Source organism: Anser brachyrhynchus, assembly GCF_964034855.1.
Source record: "Anser brachyrhynchus genome assembly, chromosome: 7".
Lineage (NCBI taxonomy): Eukaryota > Metazoa > Chordata > Aves > Anseriformes > Anatidae > Anser > Anser brachyrhynchus.
This window is the reverse complement of record NC_137701.1, coordinates 18,890,143-18,905,561: the sequence shown is the minus strand read 5'-3', so window position 1 is coordinate 18,905,561 and position 15,419 is coordinate 18,890,143. Positions and strand designations below refer to the sequence as shown.

At 38.6% G+C, this 15,419-nt stretch overlaps 1 protein-coding gene across 3 annotated transcripts in view; it reads right to left on the bottom strand.

Moving 5' to 3' along the window:
* The window catches only part of LNPK (lunapark, ER junction formation factor), a 39,171-nt gene extending 26,591 nt beyond the window's left edge, over positions 1–12,580 (bottom strand). For 2 of the 3 annotated variants that reach the window (XM_080599221.1, XM_080599223.1), the window contains exons 1-5: positions 12,441–12,580; positions 8,548–8,629; positions 7,338–7,382; positions 5,957–6,144; positions 2,645–2,703 (exon numbers count right to left, since the gene is read on the bottom strand). In XM_080599221.1, coding sequence (XP_080455347.1) covers positions 2,645–2,703; positions 5,957–6,144; positions 7,338–7,382; positions 8,548–8,574 — 319 coding nt within the window. In that variant the 5' untranslated portion in view covers positions 8,575–8,629; positions 12,441–12,580. The remainder of the gene's footprint in view (positions 1–2,644; positions 2,704–5,956; positions 6,145–7,337; positions 7,383–8,547; positions 8,630–12,440) is intronic. The other variant, XM_080599222.1, reaches the window with a different exon arrangement.
* Positions 12,581–15,419: the final 2,839 nt, after the last annotated feature.

Genomic DNA, 15,419 nt, shown 5'->3' with positions numbered 1-15,419 from the left:
CCCTTTCAAAATTCTCAAACTACAGCAAAAAAACAGTTTTGTAGGCTACTAGGTCATTTTACTACTAAAAGTAAGAGACTTTTCTACAAGTAGTAGGTACAGCACCTCCCTTAAAAGGGAGAGAGAAAGGAAAGATCAAATGCATGTGGGATTCTCCTTTAAGTCAATGCTTACAGCTTGGCACCCATGGAAAATCCACTGTAATAAACCACTGAGTAATATAGAAGATACTCTGATAACATCAGTCTTCTACTGCCTCCTTCACGCACACAAACCTGTCTACAGCTTTTCCTCCTCCTCAGTGCTACTAGACCTAGTAGTTCACTAGTACGCTACCCATTTTTCAGTTTTCCAAAAAAGCGTAAGACAAGAAACAAGACCAAAATCCACCAAGTTAAATACATACATATGCATACACATAAAAGTATTTCTGTATATTTATTAGGTTTATTAAACATTTTTTTAAAAGTTATTTCAGGAAATAACTTAGAAGAACACGATGAGTCGAACTTTTCCAGAATGTAGGAACCTATCCTGATACAACACGCCATTCTATGAAATATAGAAGATACTAAAATGGGGCACATATAAAATTTGAAAGTTTATGCTACAAAAGAGTAACTAAAACAACACCTTATTAGTAAAACAAATAAGACATGGAACAAGACCTAGTTAGCAGTGGGCTAGACCACAAAAGATACACAATTCCAGGAACTATGCATCTTTAAATTAATAAACTAAGGCACCTTTTTCCACCAAACTTGATGTTTACATTAGAACACAGCCTCCCAGGTAGCCCAGTGTAGAGTCACACCTTGCACTTCAATGTAGTATGGTATCATGCAGCCAGACAAATAGCACTGTAAGGTTGGTTATTAATAATTAGTTAAACAGAAGTTGTATTTGGTACAGAACTGCCTAGAACACCTCAAGTATAGCCTCCCACAAAGCAACACAATAAGTTTATAGTGTGTGCATTTGTTTCTTTACATCCTGCTGTCAATGAACATCTCATGAAACACCTGTCCTATCAAAGGTGGCCAAATTGCAGTTATTGCAAAGTACTCTCAAGAAACCAATGTATCTCATCTTAAATCTACTAAAAAAATTCATACTAGAGAAGTCAACACCTGCAAGACACCTCATTTATTTTTCCCATACTTTGGGACAGATCAGCCTAAACCTTCCTCTACTGCTGCCTGCCTGACCAGCCTTAGAGAGACTAGGGAACTTCAGTTTGTACATCACCTGTCCCAGAGTTTCACTACGAATTTTATTCCTTCAGACCATGATTCCCAGAACTGCTGTAGTTATTCAGTGTAGACCTTTACGGTATTAAATTACCATCTCTAATGACTTGACACATTGTATTAACTTATTCCAGAATAAAAGATTAGATTCGAGCTACTTAGTTGCCAGTTTGCTCTCCAAAGTGTTTTCTCTTGCTTTACACAGTGCAAGAGTTACAGCAGTATTTTATTTCTTTTCCAAATACAGGACTTGTAACTTTGAGGTAAAAAACTTCAGTTATGCCCAATCTCTGGAACAGTGCAGAAATAATTCCCTTTGGCATGTTCTAACATGTACTAAAACCCTTTCTACACATGCCCAACAAAGGCAGTAGACTTGCTTGTATGCTAAAAATAACAATAAAGACCTTTAAGCAAACTAGAAAAAACATACTTGTTTTCTTATGTGGCCATGAAATACAAATATATATTCATCCTTATAAATGAATCATGCAGCACCACAAAATATATGGACAATTTTATTCGTACATAAAAATGTATGTCCTATGCTTGCATATCAAGTGTAAACATTAAATTTAAAGAAATTCCAAAAGTGATGTTTAACTCCTAAGCTGTCACAAATTAAATCGATCTTGTTGCTCTACATGTCATAAAACACTGAGGTTTTTCTGTATTATTGCTCACATCACCATGAGATATTGTTACAGGCTGGACTGCTTTCAAAGAAAATCTCAGGTGAACTCTACCACAAACAAATGCCACAGATGCAGTTTTTAAATTTTACATTAGAATGAATCAGCATGTACTAGAGCAACTACACACACTTGAACGACTCCATTAACTTTTATTTTTTAAACACGTCACATTTTCCTTAGTTCTCAAAACTGTACAAAAAACATGCTTATACCTTTTCCACTTATAATAAAATGAGCATACTTTGGAGAATTTGGGGAGGAAAACCCCATCTTCACAAGTTAAACACCTGCTTTTTATCTATTCTAATACGTAGTCTTTATGTAGAAGAGAATTGCTAAAATACTTGCAAAATGCAAGTATTAAATAAACCACTCCTATCATTTATATTTCCTTTCCCTCACTCCACTCTATTTTGTCCCACTACACTTTGAAGAATCCAAAGAGGAAAGAAAGTTTCCATAATTTCATAAGCGAAGTGGGAGATTAAGCAGTTTCCTTCATATTAATTAAAAGAGTTGTGTGGTAGAAACAATAGTTTAGCTAATGCTACTCATTTCAGCATCCATCAAGAGGCTAAGAGGCTAATCTTCTTTTCCTGGAAGCCAAATTATCCAAAGTATTTACCTTTTTATAGTAAGCATCATTCCCAACTAGCTCCACATACCAAAAAAAAAAAAAAGACAGGAAAATATACTTACTATTCCTTTCTGTCCTTTTGGAAAAGAAAAAAATGAGCAGTGTTCTTATAAACCAGATTCTTTAAAAGAAAAAGAAGAATAGTATTAATTAAAATATTAATCATTTCTGAATTCATTTAGCAGGCAAGACAGTTCACAGAGTTACCACATGCGATTTAACTCTGCAAATACAAAGAATAAATCTTCAAACAATATTTAAGCAGAAAACTACAAATGAAATTAGTAGCTTGTCAACAAAACAAGAACATTGACCCAAATAAAATCCAACTGTCTTAAAATTTGATCAAATATAACTAAGTAGAAATACTAAGGAAGCAGCAGCAGTAACATTATTGCTTGCTAAAATGCTCAGTGAGAAGTTTTTAAAACTCAAGGTATGTGAAGTTAGCTGAAAATTACTGAGTCACTGCTTCTTATTTGATAGATTTATAATGCAAGTTATCCAAAAAACAAGCTTATAAGCTAAAGCCTAAAATTTAAGGCACAGCAGGCATGTAGGAACAATTCAACAGTGATAACTTTTATAAGTCTTGAGATACAGCTTTTGTACATATGCTTTCCCAAAGTTATTGGGAAAGTTATACTGACCTGACTCCCACTGATTTTACAAAGCTCTGAATTTAGTCACTTTCCACACAGTTTCAGCTGATTTAGCTCTAACTATGTAGCAGTTTATCCATGCTTTAGAAAAAGTTACTTATCTACATCCATTCCACATTTGAAAGGTCTCCCTACAATCCTTAGGCTTTCTTTTTTTTTTTTTTTTTAAATTAGAAATGTTTATAATTAAGAAGTAGAAGCCTTCCCTGGCAAGTTACCCAGCCTAATCTAAGAAGCAAATCTCATACTTCAAGCCCTTCCAAGGATCTTATTCAAAACCTTCTTTGTGGCAAGCACTATATAAAAGAGTATAAAAATACTAAAGGCTAGAAAGGTTCTCTGAGTAACACCTAGTAAAAGAAACTAAGCTAAGTGATATAAAATTTTAAATAGTTTTGACTAATTAATAAGAACATCTTTTGCATTTATATAATGGCTACCCAGTTTAAAATGCTTTTAAGTATTAACAACGAAACCTGAACTAAATTGGACAACACAACTAGAATGTAAAAGTAACCTATACAAGGTGACAGAAACACACAAAGTTTAACTCTATTCCACTTTTAAAGGCGTATTGTAATAACAATTTTAAGAATACAGATGGATAGCTTTTCCCACTTCAACAATGCAAGATACATCTTTCCATAAAGTAATAAGACTATGGTATACAGGCATGATTTCTTTGTGTCATCTATGCTTAATGCAGAAAAGAATCTTCTAACTTAAGCTGTATTCTAAGCAAATACATAAGGCAGGATTTTATGAAACAAAAGACTTCTCTTAGAACTTTGAAGTGAAAATTGAAGAGCAGGCCCTTTCAGGCCAATTTTAGAAGTTTAATATAAAACACATTTACCTGAGAATTAGGACAAGATTAAATAGTTTATTTGAATTAGATTGTATTTCAAGAACACCCTTCTGAAATGCTACAGTATTTCCTCAACTTTACAGACATTTCAATGTACATTGAAATTCATGATGTTATATATTCCTAAAACTTAACTCTACTAGTAACATGCTGAGACACTGAGGGAATGACCTAAGGCAGAAGTAAGTTGGTGACTGACTGCAAGCTGGAAAAGGCAGACATATTCCAGTCTGATTAGGGTTGGAAAAAATCTCTAGAGCAATTACTGGGTGGCACCAGGCATTCAGCATGGAGTCACCTCTTGACCAAGAGCAAAGACAAGCTGGCAGTTGCTTGCCATTCATGTCTGCCAAAAAAAGCTGAAAAAGAATAGCTTAATAGAAAAATCACAAACAGTCACAAGAAAACAAGTCTAGTTCTAGACGTTAGTAAACTAATATCTAATTCAGAGCTTTATAGAAACCCACCATTAAAAAAGTGAAGCAAAAATTGGGAAGAAAAACTAGAGAAAATCCAACATTAAAGTTCACACCACAGCATTCACTAATAAGCTTTTCATTTCGACACAAGTCCTAAAACACTTAAAAGGGAAGCTTCCTCTTCTACATACGTTCCCTGTTAGCATGAGCAAGCCTTGCAGGCTAACAAATACTTCCAAATCATTGTATTTAAGAACACAATCAATTCATATTACTGTCAAAGATTAATTTGTGCTTTAATTTCCAGATTAGTTCTTTCCAGACAAGATATTACTGCCCATGCATCTTCTCCACAGGATTCTATAACAGCAATGTATTACTACATTATGCATAACAGAACATACAGAAAGCATCTTCAGGTATCTTTTAACATGTTACGCTGTGTGACCCACAAACTGATCTAATCAAATTTGCAAAGCCTTAAATACATACGTTTGACTACCCTTCAAGTCTAGAGCTAGGGCACTGACAAGTCAGGTTTTCATACAAAGTTACTGTACAAATACGGTCAGTATTTGATACATCTAGCAAATCACTAAATACATTGTTCAAGTTGTTGGTTGGAAAGCTGCTCAGTAGACAGACTGCTTCTCCTCACTGATGGCTGAATTGAGGTGGGAGGCAGGGAAGAAAATGTTTGGTGAGGTGGGAACTCAAATTGTTATTCTTAAGAAAAGAAATTCACTTAGAAAACATGCCACTCATGAGAATGAACAGCCAAACAGATCTAGGGAAGAAAAAGCAGACAATTTTCTCCCCTATTCAAATCCAAAGACTTTAGGATATTGTCTGCTTAAAGAAAACAGATCCTTGATCTTACAGAAAAACAGCTACTTACCTAAAACTGATCCTCAGCATACTTAGGCTGATGACCTTTCAAGTTGCTTCTACGTGAACATTCACCTAATATCTAAAAGTAAATTTCTCCATTCACTCTTGTACATTTTACCCAATTTTATGTGCTGCATTTCACACACAGGCAACATACCTTGTGTTACTTTTCCAAAACAGCAGTAGAAATAAAATCTAAGATAATGCTCTTCTGTTTATACAACACTAACTTGCAGCTGTTCAGGTACAGCTCTCTCTCTCTAGCCCTAGTATAATTTTGATAAGCCAAGTAACTTCAAATGCTAACATCTTTTGATGGTAAGACTTAGTTCTACACTAAATCCAGACCCAAGAGAGATGTTTCCCTCAAAGAAAGTGTCTGCCTAACTACTTGGATTTATTTTAGAAGAAAAAATTCCGCAAGTTATGACAACTCAAGGATTGTCAAAAACAAACCCAAACCCCTGCTGAGACATATTTTCCATCTCCTTTTATCAAAGAGACAGCAGTTAGAAAAAAGGCATATTTACTTACATCAATGGAAATGCAAAAAACGGAAGTGTCATAATAAACCTTGCTGTCCATTCATCAGGAAGACAACAAAAATATACAATGAAAAAGGTGATGAGATAAAGAACCGAAGAGTAGAAGAGTAGCCTTCCAACACACAGTTTCTGTAACCTCTGATTTTTTTCTCGAAATTCTTCTAATGTCTGTATTTCCTGTAAATAAATAGGATTCAACCTTATTAATGAAATTAGTCTGTGGTTTTTATTAGGTTGCCTTTAAGCGTTTGCTAAAATTAGCCATATCAACTTGATACTTGATTAGAAAAGTCAAGCAGCTTTTTGATAAATCACAATGCCTACCCAGAGGTAACTTTCACAACATAAATATGTCATGGTACTACAGTTGTTACATGGGCCACTTGCATTGTATTAGCAGTAACATATCACTACTAGGAAGAACTATCACAAATTATCACTTTTTCTTATTTTAATGATTTAGTATATTTGGGACAAGTGAAAAATGCTAATATCTTATGAATGACTGTCTTTACGACATGCAAGTATTTAACTGGCATACTTTGCATCCTAAAACTTTCAACAGGCACCTGTGTGATTCCCAACGCATTTAATACTTTCCTGCTTACATGGGAAACTGCTGAAACTTCACTCACTTCACGTATGCATTCATTTCAGTATTTTCTCACATTTACAGTGAAATCCTGAACATCTGAATGATGCTTTTGCCATATTAATACATGATCAATGAACAGTCTACTGTGTTACCATTTTGATTGCATTTCAAGTGACAATAGGAGTACTTACACTTAACAGTAAAATGAATGTATCAACAACATATTTCAAAACAGTTAATTTCCCCATGGAGTACAGACATCTGTCTCAAATTCTGACTAAAAAATCACAGTTGATTAACAAACTGACTATGCAGTTATTCTGTCCCCAACCTTACTACGACACAGTTACAATCACTACACTTTAAGCCATACATTGAAGCTTTTCTAATGAACCTGATGAAGGGAACTTTCCTTTACTGACATTTTCTGTAACATGGGAGTTTAACCATTAGTTATAATTAAACTGTGTAATAACATAAATCATATAATAATGACACATTCACTCCCATTTCAGGCTCTCTAATTAAGTACTTAAACTATAGATTCTCACTATCTACTATACAGTGTTTACTGTTTTTTAAATGATTAATACTAAGGGTAAAAAAAAAAAAGGTAGCACTCCATCTGAAGTTCAGTCTATTACATCCAACTGGAATAAGCAAAATAATTTAAATTCCATGACACTATCTTATCTGAAGTGAAAGAAAAGCCTTGCCAGCAAAAAGTATGCATATTTCTAAACAAAAATCAAATCACCAAGAAGCAAATACATACCTTATCAATTTTTTCTAATACTTCTACAGTAGAAGGCTTTGCCTGCTTACAAGGGAAAGAACAAAGATGTTAATCTGACTAAAGCAGTATTTTGAGAATTAGTGTAGGTTAACAGTTTCCTAACAAAAAGACACTCATAACAGACTAATATATTAACTATTTTACACAAAGTAGAAGTTTCTCCTACTTTAACAGTGACAAATAGAAGACACTAATGCATCACTGTCTTACAGGTGTCATTACTATTGGCTGAAGGATCCAATCCTACACCACAAAAGTTGAAAACCTACAAAGTGTGTACAGTAATTGTGGATGTGCAGGTGGAAAATAGAACAAGGAGAGAATTGATGAGAGGAAGAAAGAGGTAAAGTGAAGATAACATAGACAGGAAGCCTTGATCTAAGAACTTTTAAGCTGTTTACTAATACTCATTCCACACAAAGACGTGCTGTAAATAAATTATAAGCAACTGTAAATAATTACTCAGCTCCAGTAAAATTCCCCTTAGGAATAACCTTGAACACACTCAAATCTTCCCCAACTTGCTGGGAAGTATGAAACTACTAATTATCTTAACCCAACCTTCAGACCACAGATCTGAAGATTATAGCCGATGCTACATCACTGTAGAAGTGGAAACCTTTTTTTCCTATTATGCAAAACTGACATTTTACCTACACTCTCACCTTTAAAGGAGTTGCATATGGAAGGCTCTAAAAAAAAAAAAGTGGACCTAGGCTCAACAACTCACACCTGCCAGCAGAGTCAAAAGCCTCATGACTTTCTCAAACTCAGTATACTATTCAGTAACATATAAGCCAATAAAAAAAACAGTAAGGAAAGACCTGTGTAAGTATGAGTAGCTGTCAAAATATTTCTTAAGACAGACAATGATATTCTGAATCTATCCATTTTGACTGAGGATAGCCACCAATCTTCAAAATCACAAATACTGCTGTACCTACCCTGATGAAGTACCACAAAACCATTTAGACTTACATTTAAAAACATAATTCTGTAACTTAAACTAGCATCAGGTCTGGGAGCTCAAAGGAAATAAAGCACAGCCATGCAGGTATACAGTTTGGGGATTTTGATTGTTGTTGTATTTCCACACATCTATTCACTATTGCACTTTTAAGTGATACATTAATGGATGAAGTACAGCTAAACTAAAGATTACTACACATTGTTAAAAGATTGTACTTACCCTCCATCTTGAAATTAATCCACCCATCTTCTATTGTGGACAAGTGTTGTTAAAGCTATCAATCTTCTACAAGAATTCACAGCTAGAAGTAAAGCATTAGGCACATAAGACCAATCTAGCAGCACACTACAAAAGTCATTATTTATTCCAACATCTAAAGAAATCAAAACAGTGCATAAAATCATTGCCTAGTTATCTCTGTCCACATGTTATTATAAAATCCACTCTTTGTTTCGTAGGTGTCTTGTAAGTCTATCAGCCTTGATGTGGACAAACTTATTTATGGAAGTATTTAAATAGAGGGGAGTCCTCAAGAACAGAGGAACAAAATAACCCACCAAAAAAGAAGCCAAAATCCTCTGACAAAAACAGTTTTTAAAACTTATTACTAAGCAGGATTATTTAAAAATTTGATTTCCAATTCCTCAGCTACTCATAAACACAACTCTCAACATCCCTTTTCAGCTGACACTGCTGACACCCTTCATTAACATCCTACTACTTGTGAGAAAGAGCTCTTCTTCCAAAAATCTACTTCCTTCTCAAGCTTTCATCAACAAGAACTTACCGAATAGCATCACTATTCTCCCTTTGTATGATCAGTTTTAAGTTTAAATCGTTAGTTTCAAAGTGGGCTACTGAGATTTCACATGCTCTTGGAAAGCAAAACATCAGCAAGCATTCCCTGCACACAATGTACAGTGCAGTCACTGGCATATCAAATGGCCCTAGAAGCAATTCCAAGGGTGCAAAAGTAGTTCACTCTACACAAATCTGGAACCCATGGACAGCCCTAATTTACTAAGCTGGGTCTAGGTTCCTGAAATAAGTGTTGCAGCTTTCCGTCAGTAAGTAGTTGGAATAAATGGACTTTGAAATTCAGGATGGCACAAGTTCTTTCCAGTCATTTAAGATTTTATCCACTGAATGAAAAAGTTACTGGTTCATAGCATCCCTAACAGGAAACTAATGCTCAGTCCCAACTGGTGTTTGAGCCATTTTAACTCTGGAATGAAACAGTAGAACAAAACAAAACAAAAAGCACTGCCCAGCTCGGCAGAAATAAGTGATTATTAGTGTGTTTGTTAAGTTACCTTTGGCCAAGAATTGAAAGTTAAAGAAACCTTAACTCAATCCAAAGGTGCTCCCGAGCTGTCTGAAGCTGTCAGAACAAATTAATATAATATAGGATACACATTGCTTGCTAACACTACTGTATTACGGTAACCTCTTCACCTTGTAAGAAAGCCAAGGCCTTCATTGGGCCTATAGCTCTGGGTTCCAGTCTTGAAAACCAATCCTTGAAGATAAGCAAATCCATATTTGAAATGCTGCCAAAATGAAGCTAGAACAGATGGACACATTAGCTCTGCTGTTGCTAAATTACTAGCACAGAGGGGTGAGGTACAGAAAAAGCACAATTACCCCTTGGTCTTGAATAAATTCTCAAAACAATCACTACTACAGCAACTCACCACAGTAAAACACCAGCAATGCTTTCACTTTTCAACATTCAGTACTGCTGTTCTCTAACACTGACAATTTTATATAATTCTCACTTTGCAGATACATACATTTTTACAAAAGCATCACGGTAGATCTGAGCTGACGCTTTCTTCACAAGTATTTCTACACTGAGATAAATATCATCATTATTGCGAAACAATATGAAAGCTACGTCACCCAGCCAATTAAGAAGTCTGCAAATCTAGCACGCTGTTCCCAAATCTAGTCTGCTTCAGTAACATTGCCACTGCTGTTAGCAGCACAGGTAGCTCTGTTATTTATTTAGATGCACAGAAAGAGACAAGGAGATAGATGCTCACATGGCCTTGGCATGTGCCTATATCCTCCACGCTACAGTTGGAAAACTTCTGCAGTAAAAGTGTTTGAGGATCTTTGAGCAAAGATTATTCATAAACCATTAGCAACACTGACCCTTCCCAGTAATACATTCACAGTGGTATCTGTACATACGCTTTTCAAGACATCCAGCAAATATCTGGAAGGGAAACAGGCTTGACAAGTGTCACCACACACATCATTTTACATGAACCACAACGCTGACAGGCTTTATGCAAACCGCCCTGTAAGTCAGTAATACTACCAAAACCCCTCCCCAAAGAGGTATTAACAGATTAGGGCCACTAAATTCACATTTACGGTTTAGTCACTGAATCCTTTATTACGAGATAAAGAATTTTCTATGGTAACTATGGAGTAGTTCAGATGTTTTCATTCTTCCTTCCCTTCCTCCACTTTTTTTTTTTTGACATGACCACAACACAAATTGTCTTCAATTGCTTCAAACTTCCCTCATTCCTCCTCACCTGTCACTCCACACATCCACCACTGATATCCTGCTTTTCATGGTAAGAGCCCTTCTTCCACAAGCATACTTTCTTCCCATGCTCTAGCCATCAAAAAGTTACTGCACAGCAGTTTTCCCTCTGGAAGGGCACATCCCTTCAGCACAGAGCTCTTTTTCTGCCCACTCACTGAGCACAGCTGTGAGTGGACTTAATTCCACACATGTTATCTTTGATGAAGTGCACAAATAAGATAGCTGAGCCCTAGGCTTAAAATCAACAAGTGTTAGAAAAACAATGTAGAAGCTTAAGAAAACAGTGTAATCAATTTTCATTATCGGAGTCTCAAAAAAAATATGGATTTCACGATAGCATCTCCTCTACCCCAAAAACATGGGACTTAATTAATAAAAAGCAAGAGTAGAAGTACCATAGAAAGGGTAGTGAAACAGAAAGTGTTTCTCTTTCAAAAGAGGGATGGATCATGTATGAATACAGAAGCCATCCACCAACCTATTTGTCCAGATGGAAAAAATAGATTGATCTCATTAGCCTTTATCAAGTCACGCAGTCAGGCAGACTGCTTTCCTCTGCTAACAGCATGAGCCTCAGCCAATTTTAAAGTTAACATAGGGTCCAAACAACATCACGTACCCTAAAGACTCCCCTTAGAAAAGGCCTACAAGCATGCAGTACATCTCTGCCACCTTCAAATTTCTTCAGTCTAGGTTCAAAAAGTTTCAAAATTGAAAGCTTTCCAAAAATTAAAATCTCCAAAATAGTTTTTAAAAGCTAGAATGTTGAAATTCAATACTGAATAACATCAAATGAAGTCATATTGAAAGAAAAAGAGCTAGAAGCTTTTGCTACAGACGTGTTACCCCTAAAGGGAGGGAGGCGTGTTCTTTAAGTGATGTAGCCTGTAAGGCTAGTAGCTTTATTTTATGCAGAAGTTTCATCAGGTGTTCACCATCGCACCCAAGAATGGGAGTGCTACCTTCAAACCGAGTCTCCGCTCGTGTTCACGAGGTTTCCATCCCAAATTGTCCCTCTCCCACAACCCACTGCCCCCCGAAGCTCCCACAGCCCCCATAAGAAGCTCCTCCAGTTCCGAGTAGCTCGGGCAGGTGAACACGCAGGCCAAAACCAAGAGCATCACCCGCCGCTCCCCTGCCCCAGCACCCCTCGGTTACGGCACGACGCGGGGCTCTGGGGCCTTCCCGCTGCCTTCCCCCTGCTCCTGCCCGGCAGGGCCTCGGCGAGCCCCCGCCCAGGGGACACTCGCCTCCCCAAGGGGCACCGAGGAAGGGCCGGGCGCTGCTGAGAGCCCAGGCTGCGAGCCGCCCCCCGTCGGCGGGCGGGGCGGCGGCTGGGCCCGGCACGGTGCGGGAGGGAGAAGCCCCGCACCCCACCGCCTCCTTCGCAGCCCGCGCCACCGCCCCGCTCCCGGGGGCCGCCGGCTGTCAACGGGCGAGGGCGGGGGCCCAGCCCCGGGAAGCGCCGGCCGCCCCCCAGCGGGACCAGCCGCCGCCGCCGCCGCCGCCTCCTCCTCCTCCTCCGTGCCGCCCCCTTCCCCGCACGTACCTGCCGCGGGCCGCGCCGCGCATCCCGCCCCGCCGCCGCCCGCCGAAGGAGGAGGGCACGGGCCGGGCCGGCGGAGCTCCCATCAGGCCCCGCGCGGCCCCGGCAGCCAACCAGCGCCGCGCGGCGCGCTGGGCCCGGGGAGGGGCGCGCGGCGGCTGCTGGCCGGCAGTGGGCGGCGGGCAGGGGGCGGGGGGGGCGTCCCGCGGCCGCTGCGGCCCGAGGGGGGAGAGGGTAGGCGTCTGGGGATCCCAGCGTTTCGGGGAGAAACAGCACCCGTTGTGTTTCTTCAGTTCACATTGCGGCAATGACAGTGCGGGAGGTTGTGTGGAACGGGCTGCCGTTTCCCTTTTCTTCCTCACACTGAAGAACCCGCTTGTCCCTAGCTCCCCTTCCATCAGTTTTATTCTATGGTCTCCTCTCCTGGCCAACACCCCGATCACGCGTACAAAGTACAAAAGACTGAGGAGCAGAGAGTACCGGCTCTCTTTGCATTCACAACTTCCTATGTCCCCTGCTCACAAGTTTTATGACTAGTGGGAGCGCGTGCAGAGATGTGAGAGGAAGGCAATACGGCCTTCAGGGTGCCCTGAAGTGAAAATTCATACACAGAAGCTGCGTACCTTCAGCTGCTCCCTGAATTGTTGAATTCACTGTATGAAACAATATATCTCGACATGGCCCATGACTTTTTTTCCGTATTTTGATGAGTTGACCTTGGCTGGCAGATAGGCACATGCACAGCCTCTTGCTCACTTTCCCACAGAGGGATGAGGGAGAGAATAGGAAGAGTGAAAGTAAGAAAGCTCAGGGGTCCAGTTACTTTGTAAGTTTAGTAAGTGAAGGAATGAAATAAAAGGGATACAAGGAAATCTCACCACCTCCCCCAAGTAGGCCGATGTCCAGCCAGTCTCTGAGCAATGTCTACCCTGAAAGACAAAGCCTCCCAACTTTCTTCTGCTACCCCAGTTTTATTGCCAAGCATGATGTTATGCAGTATAGAGCAATGCTTTGGCCAGTTCAGGTCAGCTGCTCTGACTGTGTTGCCTCCTAACTTCTTACCTGCCCCAGCCTACTCACTGAGGGGGCAGAGTGGGAAAAGCGAAAGCCTTGATGCTGAGCAGCTGCTGCTCATCAATAGTTTACTATCAATAGTAAACAAAATGCTGTTTTAGTCACAAAATCCAAAACACAGCAACATAGGGCTGTTATGACAAAAGCTAATTCCATCCCTGCCAGACCCAGTATAACAATTTTAAACATTGCAGGGAAAAAAAAAAAAAAAAAAGAAAGAAAAGAAAAAGAAAAAAAGAAAAGAAAAAAAAAATTGTACCCAAAAAGACTAAGGAAGGCTTTTATGCCTGGGGAAGACAAACAAGATATCCCAGCTACATTTCAGGCAGCACAGTCAACTTCAAGCTTTAAGTAGTGGAGCTGCTGAGTCTTGTAATCTGTCAGGCATTCATTTTCAGTTTTGACATTGGGAAATTAACCCCTTTAGTTTCTGCCAGTGCTCAGTGAATCCTACTACCCTACATTATTAGCTAGTTATAATATCAACTAACTAGCAGCTTTAGCTGTGAGTGACAGTCTAGAATGGACTCCAAGTAAGTGCATTCAAAGTCAAATAACGACAGCCAGTGCAGAGACATTGACTGTACTAGAGATGCTCTGCTACCAGCTGCAGAGGTCACAACTGTACGCTCTAGATCTGTAAGCTCCTTCCTTTCCAAGTGCAAAAAGACTTGGTGACTGAGCCTTTCCTTCACTTCAGCTTGTTCTCCAGAGCCATATCTGCTGAAATCCTTGTAGCAATGACTGTCCCCATGTTGTGAGGATGTCTTTCATTTTGCTTTCAGATGAAATACAGCTATAATCCACTCCTGGTTTTCATATTTCAATGTGATGTGCTCCTGGACAGAAGCTAATTTAAATCTTTAAGCTAACACCTTTATGCGTACTAACATCTTTTCCATATTCTACCATAGTATCAAGTTAAAATAAACTTAGATAATGCTAGTACCATGTTTAAAATTTCAAGGATTGGGTGTTTTTTTGTTTCTTTTTGTTTGTTTTGAAATGCTACAACCAATACTAACATCTCCGAGAAACCTCTCTCCTTTTTTTTTCCAGAATTGAAGTCCTCTTCCATGAAGCTCTTATCACTGCTATACAATTATTAATCTATTTAATTGGTAGGTTTAAAAAGATATTGTCATTATTGAACTTTTCAGACTGAAAAGTCTCTCAGCTATGTGATGTTATGTGATAGTATGCAGCTACCCTAGAGCGTAACTAGCCTAGATCTACTTAAAAGAAGAAATTATGCCCATGTAGCTGGTGAGGATAATAAAATTGAATATAGAACCATAATTTCAGATCAGTCAGAGTAATATTTTCATTAATCTGGTTCAAAACTGCCCCCTACAGAGTAGTTAAAACTCTAAATCTTTTCCTTTCAAAATCCTTCATTATCAGTAGGATTGGCATTTAATGTGATTGTACATAATGACTCTAACAGCAGAGACCATCTCCAGAATTTTACCCAGCATCATAGATAGTACTTAGTAATTCTATAGTCTCTCCATATCCAGAACACTGAACAATCAGTAATAAACTTCTTTTTAACTGTTTTGCTCTCGCACCCTGAGAGACTCTTTTTTGCCTTTGGGAAGTGTTTTCCCATGGTAACATTTTTAACACTTATACTTTAGCAATATACGCAGTCTAGCCTGATATATTTTCTAAATATATATATGGTTGTACACATCCTTAAGAAAATACTATTTGGATAAGAAAAGCTCAACATTGCTTATTTGTGTTTACTTGAGGTTTTTAATTAGGATTCCAAAGTACGTTCAGCATTCTTTAAAGTAGACCCGTTCAGATTTTTCTGGCTAGTGAGGCCATGTAGTTTAACTCATTTAGATGCTGGGAAAATTTAAATGTTGAAACAGAACCATTGTCTACATTGCAATTGGA